Source organism: Nilaparvata lugens, chromosome 1, assembly GCF_014356525.2.
Source record: "Nilaparvata lugens isolate BPH chromosome 1, ASM1435652v1, whole genome shotgun sequence".
NCBI classification, from domain to species: domain Eukaryota; kingdom Metazoa; phylum Arthropoda; class Insecta; order Hemiptera; family Delphacidae; genus Nilaparvata; species Nilaparvata lugens.
Window position 1 is genome coordinate 12,197,177 of NC_052504.1, and position 8,557 is coordinate 12,205,733.

Here is an 8,557-nt window from a genome sequence, read left to right on the forward strand (position 1 = left end):
GGAAGGAATAAATTAAAGACAGATCGATATCTTGATTTGAAGCGGAGATATATTTGTAGGAATCATCGCAGTATAAATTTTCTGGTAGGAGGGGGTCCTGGTGGGTGAAACAAGTGGTGTAACGATAGGACTCTGGTTCCAGGCTACGTAGCCTACTATGTATTCTAATATCATGCAAAATTCAGCTAATCCCTAATTTTTTGCGCAAAAACCTGTTTTTTCGTCTCTTTTAAAGCCTTTAAATTTAGTATTAGTTTTCAATTTTGTCACAATAGTTGACAAGACAATCACCTGGAACGCTAGTGGTCAACAAATCCTTCTAATCCTGCGCATTACATTGCAATTTCCTCGTCAGAGAAAGAACTTGTGATTTTTTCTTGATTCTTGTTGACTTGGAAAATGGAAAGCTGGAGTGGAAATTGAGAATTAGAAAAGTACTTTTAATAAAAGTAGTGAATAGTGAGCAGATTTATTAAATTACTTTATGAGTAATTATTAAAATTAATAGAACGTGCTTGAATTCCAATTTAGACTATTTTTTGTACATCTATTTTCTTGTTCACTGACTGACCTTGCTGTAAAGAATGTTAATTTTGGGCAATCAAGCTAGTTTCTTTTTGTTTTATTGACGATCTAACAAGGGAATTCATGGAATTTCTTCTCATCAATGAAAAATGTTTGCCGCCCGAGTGTTTTTTGTTCTTTTTTGTGAGTATAACTATGTACTTATTTGATTCTTCATTCCAATAATTTATTATTTAGGTGTAGTTTATTGAATCTAATATAAGCTTCATTTACACTGAATAAATCTACAAAGTATACAAGGATTTAACCTCAACTTTGGTTTTTTTAGAAATAGCATTTAAGTTAGGTAATCAGAAAAACTTATGGCGCCTTGTAAATAGCCTAAAATGGTTGTAATAAGTTATGTAGTTTGTTAATTTAACTTACAATATAATTTATTAATTATTAGTTACTCTAACTTACAATATAATTTATTAGCAATGCCGGTCTTTGTCATTCTTAGGTTATAATGATAACCTAAAGGTTTAGAATGCATTGGTAATAGTTATACATCTATTAAGCCTAACTTATTAGTCTACTTTAACCAAGATTCTAAAATAATTCAACAATACTGCTAAGACTTACACTAAGGTGCACTATCTACATGAGCTTATTTCAATTATGCTGCATTAGTTTAATAAGGTTTGATTAAGCTCTAAAGTTTAGAATATTTGAACTGCTCATCACAAAAGACCATATAGCCTACTGTACTACTAGAGTACAGTAACCAGAATTTTGTAAGAAATGATGTCAATCAGTTTTTAACAAACCTTGCGATCAGTTTATAAAAGTTTTCACAATTCAGTGAGAGAAGCCAAACTAATTTTCTGCACTCTTATGCGATATGTGTGCTTCTCTTAAAAATGAGCGTATTGCTGGGTCGGCAGTGGGACACCAGAGAGCAACCACAACCATTTCTGGTGTCTGCTGGAGACTAGTGTAAGAGCGCATTAATAACTAATGAACCGAGACTAGCTCGGACAGTTGGTGATCCACTAGTAGCCTAATGTAATCCGAGTAATAAATCTTTTGTTAGCCATAAACCCTGTGACACTCTTGGTGATGACCCAGGATGTCACCCTGTAAAATGTGGAAACTGGCAGCCAGAATCTAGCGTTACATTGTGATACGGGCAAAAAAAAACTTAGCGATTTGATAATAATGGTGATGATAATTATTTCATAATAAGTTGGGTTGCTGTTCTCAACACTTAGATAAAAAATGGTTTCTTCCGTTAATATTGAGGTTGGTTTTACCTCAGATTGAAAGATTTTTATCAAAATAATATATGGATATATGTAATACAATGCTGTAAAGAATAATTATATAACATAATTACTATGTTTTAAATGAAGCTATTAGCTGATCAGTTAAGCTTAGGCATATACCTATAGTAGATGGCAACCAATGCTCAAATTAGAATTGCCTTGAAAAGCTAATTACAAAAAAATAATATTAATAGATAACTGATACAGTTAGATTTAGAGGATACTGAATAAAACTACTTGAATTTACTAATATTTTTCAATCAAAAACTAATTTTGATCGTGGCTGTAGAGAATGTGGTGATAAACAATGCGCGTAAAGGGATACAGTACGAACATGCATTCGAATAGTATCCCGGCAATGCAAAGAAGCTCGTTTCCGCGTAGGTAGCGCAGTTATAAAAATATTTCGCCGTATCATCAAATAGAGCCAGGCCACAATGAACCGCGGCAAACATTTCAGTATCGCTTGTTGAGCGATTTTTCGAGACGCCCGCCACGGAATTTCTACAGCGGTAGCAAGCTCAGTATAGTCTTGTCCTATTTGTTAGCCCAGTGAGATATTTTTAAAACTGCGCTCTTATGTCGTCGGTAATCTCCCATTAATTAAGAATACAGCCGCTGGCGAAAGCTAGGTGTGGCCTGGCTTGCAAAAAAAGCCATCCACTAGCACGCCACTATGTACAAGCGGACGTCGGAATGGCCTTAAATCAAGGATTGTGTCGTCACTGTGTATGCGATTGGATCTTTGCACAAACTAAATTTGTGAAAATGTGTAATACTTCCTATATAGAACTTTTCATTCAAGTGAATTGTATGTTATGGAATTTAATTTTTCCAGGCGCAGCAAGTTTGATTGGTTGTTTGGAAGCGGTTGGCCGTTCAAACTCAAATACGTTATCACGCAGTGCAACTCAGAAGCAAGTCAAATCGGTTTACAATGGCCTTGACGTGGCCAATGGAGGAGGAGTGCCGCAGGCAGGTGCTAGCCGGCCAGTCTCAACAACCAGTGGTCAGTTTTTTAAAATAATATTTAATTTCCTTCAATGTTGGTCTCTGATTTATTTTGAATTCAAACGATCAGCTGTAAAAACTATTGCATCAAACTAAAATAATAATAATAATTACTCACAATTATTGTGAACTGACTATTTTCTTCATACACATAAACTCCTGGTGTGAAGCAGTTGGATGAGGCCGCCTTCAAGAGAGCCGTCAGGAAGCTGCTTTGTGATAAATCATATTATAGCGTGAATGAATATTTATGAGTGATGATCTGAACTTTTTTTAAAAAGTGGTCACTGTTTTATCTGCCATCTGAATAGTTTTTGTGTTATTGTGTATATTGAAATGAACTCTGACGCCATCGATTCCACAAGTGTGGGTAATGGATGAAGCAGAAGGTATTAAAGGTACAGAGATTATTTTCCTTCCAAAAAACACAAGTTAAATACTTAATCGAATTGATTCAAATAAATGGAGCTCTGTTTGAAATATTAGACCCATTAAGAATATAGCTAACAACATACAGCTGTTTCTCAATTTCCATTATTACTTTTACATTTAATAATGGATTGGCTTACGTCGCGTTTACTCTATTCACTCCCAAGGCAATTTATATCTAATTTAGCGGTACTCTATTTATTCTAGTTGTACTCACTCTCAGGGCCATCCATATCCAAGTCGACATTTGGCCGCACCAACAAAATCCTCCAGGTAGTTCGATCCCAGGACCTCCTAAATGAGTTACCTATACAGGAGGTCCTGATCGATCCTGACCACCATAATAATGGTGTTTATTCAATCTATATTATGTCTGTTGAATGTAACACACGGTTCTAGATCATTAAAATCAGAAGCTATTCCATCACTAGTTAGTTACTATTGTTCCTCCATTGTGTGTTGGCATCTTGAGACTGTTATATTATCCTTCCACACAATATTCTTATTATTAACTACCCACCAACCAATCTCCCCACCATCACATTAACCAAAGACTAGTCACGTCTAGTCACAATACTTCACATGTCTAATTGCAATGACTTACTTATCAGTGTGAGTTGTGTCATAAGCAACAATGTGAAGTATTGTGACTAAACGTGTCTGATCATGTCTTGTCTTGTATTGACTAACTGGTGTGCGCCTAGCGTAAACGAAGCAGCTCAGCCTCATCTGTGCATCAACTCTCAGCTTATTCCTTTTAGGGCCGTTTGCACATTGTCAGTTCAAACTGAATCCCAGCTTAAACCAGATTAAATAAATAAGTAACTTTAATGAAAACCACTTCACTTATATGGGCTACTTTATACAAATTAATAAAAACATGTAGTACCCTTCATTAAAAACTTTAAAATATTTTAATGACTTGTTTCGACCATTGGTATTATCTAGTATCAATTTGTTTATTTTCCACATTTTAACTTGAAAATGACCAATGGTCGAAACTAGTCGTTAAAATTATTTTCAAGTTGAAAATGACCCATGGTCGAAACTAGTCTTTAAAATATTTTATGGTTTTAATGAAGGGTACTACAAGTTTTTATATTGTTTTTATTAATGAGTAAATTAATATTTATATTGGTCATAAATATTTGAAGAATACATAGACCATGTCAAACAAGCAGGAAAACAATAAAAGTTCTACCACAAATCTTGAAAATTATACTAAATATTAGGGTGTAAATTATCAGCTTTGTCTGATACACTTGACTCCAGTCAACCTCAAAATGTTCGTCAACACTGTACAAGCACTTGGCAAATAATAAATCTTTTAAAGCCCGCTTAAATTGGCTCAGTGGCAGCCAATCTGTGTTAAGTTTCGTTCGCTCTTATGTGATTCATTCTGAGATTACACCACCAGCTGACTCAATTCACTTAACGCTTTCACTGTGCAAACAGCCCGTAGAATTTGCTGAATGCACATTCAGTCTGAAGATGCCAACACACCTTTAATTCTACTAGTAGTTCTGTGAACTACTACTACTGTGAACTATTGATTGTCAATCAATAGCTCATTTAATAGTGCATAAAAATTGCATTCAATGAGGCATGCAATTAATAGTCCACAGCAGCTGATTTTTTACCAAGTTACATTGAGATATGATTCGACAGCTTATTTATGATGAATAAATCTTTAGTCTGTCTCTTTTCTATAGTCTGATTGATCCTATCTTCAGAGTAGATGATATATTATAGCCTAGTGATACCTATAGAGTATGGAGGAAATTCCTTTTCCTTTCATATTATCATTAAAAAGCAAAATTTCAAAAAAACCTTGTGTATACATCGACGCGCAGTTGAAAAAGGAATATTCCTGCCAAATCTCATAGAATTCTATCAACGCGTTTGGCCGTAAATGCGTTACATACATACAGACAGACGAAAGAAAATCCCAGTTGAAACATAGACCTCACTGCGTTCGGTCAATTATTCTTGTTTGCTTGATTATGGTTTGGAAATGATCGTGTTAGAAAATTAAATTTCCTCCTAGTAAAATCTAAAAAATCTAATTGAACCAATTAGAAGTCTGGAAATAATGTAATATTACTCTTGTTTTGGCACTTGTTTCCAGATAAGTTTAATGTTCCTTACATGGTGTCAATTCTCTTCAATAACTCAATTCTTTCTCGTTTTAAATTATAATTTATTATGTGAAGTATTCATACCTTTTGTCATATTTATACTATATCGAAATTCACAATTAGAAGTTGTATGATGTTTGGACTGAAATTTATGTGTGAAATACAAACCTTTAATTGGGACTATGTCATATTACAATTATTTAGTATGTTATTTAATTCGGGGTAAATAACACAAGGATTGTCCTATTCTTTATCTTCCAATTATTTTTTTACATTTAGTGTAATTTTTACAAATAAACAAAAGACATGGCCAAACAGAGAATTTCATAGCACATTTCACAGAATATACTATCATTCCTAAACCAAGAATATGTGAATTATTCCACCAATTCTTTTAGGATTTTTTAATTTGTACAACAAACCCTAGAAGTGTATATAACTCCATGCCAAGCTCTCTTCACATGGCAGACTTTTTATTATATTAGTGCCATTATATATTTTCTGAAAATTTTCAAGTATTTATCCTTAGACTTTTTATAATGAAGGTTTTATATTTTCTGAAATTTTTCAAGTATTTATTTTTAAATTGCTTTATGACATGTTTATTGTTTTTCAGATAGCAGTAGCGAGTCTGATAGATCGTTCAGATCAGCGTGGGGCATCATCACGCTTATTATAGTCATAGTCGCGGGTGGAGCTACTGGCTACTACGTAACACTATTCTATCCTTTAATTTGTAAAAAGCAAGGCAAGTATGATATAATGGAACATTCCCCTGTATAACATTCCTTTGTTTTATGTCCATGACACTCATTCTTTACCAAAAATTTAGAACTAAGTTGTATGCATCATAGTTTTTTGCTTTAAACTAGTTTTGTTTATTTAAATTAAATACAGTACATGGTTTTCAACTAGATCTTGATTTGAATATTTGTAAAATGTTTTTCCAATGTACTACAAGAAAGCCTTTTGCAAAATAACATCTCAACAACGACATCTTTCAAAGTACAAATTTTATACTACTTAATTTTAATGTTTTATAATGTGCATTTTAGTATCCATGATTAGGGAAACGACTTTGAATGTAATATTTACATTAGATGTTTATTATCTATCGATTTAATATAATTTTACAATGTTTCAACTCTGATTGATATTGCTGTAGAGGTTAAAATTTGAAAAAAATGTATTTTCATTAGCTTTTCTATTTTAAAGCTGAAATTGCCTGCTATTGGTAATGCTCAATATACAATCATATCTTTAACAAAGATGAATTAACAAAAGACTTGATTTTTTCCATTTTTTAGGATATATTATATATTATTTTATTGGAACTAATTAGCGTTATCATTGCTGAAGTTGAGTTTTTTTTGTCAATCACATAAGAAATTCAATTAACGCTGATTATTTCCCTATATATTCTTGTCATACTTATACTTTTTGTTTCAAGCAACTACTGCGTATCTTTACGCATAATTTCTTATTTCTTATTATTAGACTAAATATCTTAACATTTTTAATTGACTTTTTCAATCTCAATTTTGCATATTTAGAAATGTGTCTTCTATGTACTTGGGAGAAACTCTTCTGAACACTATATTTATTGATATAGTAATATCTATATTATTTATTGATTTCTCTCTCTACTAAATTTCCATTCTTGACGGATGAAAAGTTTTCATTCTTCAATATTCTCTAAAAAAAAGTTATCATTTACATTACATATGATAAGTTAACTGAATACTGATCGTATTATTTTTAGGCAGCACTCCCATCAATTTAATACTACTACATTTTTTACAGAGTGCGAAGATTTTTTAATGAATAGGAACTACATTTAGATTTATGTGTGATCTAAAAGTACTTTGGGATGAACTTTAAAACTAAAAAAAAAACTCTAGGGATAAACTTTTCTAAGAAAATTGTGTAGGTTGGTTTTATATGATTATACAAACTTGAATACTAGTGTCAAGAACGTTCAAATGATATTCTATGCTTCCATGTAGACTGATATAATTATATCCAGTAATTTTTGTAACTATTTACACAAGACTTTTATTTTTATAATGCGAATAAATTGAAGTGTATATTGAAAGACGTGTGTTGTTATTAGACCTACTACTGTATTTTCATTATTTTTATTACCTTTGAATTCATCTCAAATCTTTGAAATTCACCCCACATTCAATGTACCTCAAACTTAGGCTCAACTCACACTTACACGACTCAAGTCGAGAAGAGACTGCAACTCTACTCTCTTCTCGACGCAGCATGTGTTTTCAAATGGTGACACTCCGACCAGTCGATTCTAGCATTCTAGTCTCCGCGACGTCACCATTTGAAAACACATGCTGCGTCGAGAAGAGACTAGAATTTATAGCAGTCTCTTCTCGACCTGAGTCGCGTAAGTGTGAGTTGAGCCTAAAGGTGCGTACAGATTTACGCGCCGCGAATATGAGCAATTAATTTTAATCAGCTGATGCCAAGCTTTTTATATCTGTATCTTACCGTTTCTGTAAAAATACAGATATAGTCAGCTGATTAAAAGTGAATTGCTCATGTTCGAGGCGCGTATATCTGTACGCACCTTTAGTGTAACTGATATATGCATAAACCCAAGTACTCGAAGTACTCGATTCAACTAATTCAATCTGAAACATTTCAATTGTATTAGAATTACTGGCTTAACTAAATGATGATGATGGATGAAATCCATCCTAATTCTACGGTAACACTCTGAAGTAATGAATCGTCTTATGCAGAAGTTTATTTCTTATTTCCCTATATTTATCTGCATTTAGGGTACATGTAACGCTGAATTGAGTCATTTCTCGAAAGTGAAATAATTACAATAAATATAGTTACAATACACTCTGGTTTATACACGAATCTACAATAAATTACAGTACAACAGTCAATTATGCAACAAATTTCACATATTATGAAAACTTGCAACATTAGAATATTGACAATATAGTATTGTAATGTAACTACATAAATCAGCGGTGTTTCAACAATGAATAAATATACACCCCACTATAAAATTATATGTGTTGGGGTATAAGTAATTAGTTGCTTAAAGCGTGTTATAATTACTATTTACAAACTTCATTCACTGATATGGGATTAAAGTTTTTTATAATAAAA

At 32.6% G+C, this 8,557-nt stretch overlaps 1 protein-coding gene across 1 annotated transcript; it reads left to right on the forward strand.

The window, feature by feature from the left end:
- The first annotated feature begins 329 nt into the window (after positions 1-329).
- LOC111055042 lies at positions 330-7,505 on the forward strand. Its single transcript, XM_022342206.2, has 3 exons — positions 330-708; positions 2,671-2,841; positions 6,027-7,505. The coding sequence occupies exons 1-3, from the start codon at positions 675-677 to the stop codon at positions 6,191-6,193; spliced, it is 372 nt and encodes a 123-aa protein (XP_022197898.1). The 5' UTR covers positions 330-674; the 3' UTR covers positions 6,194-7,505.
- The last annotated feature ends 1,052 nt before the right edge of the window (positions 7,506-8,557 follow it).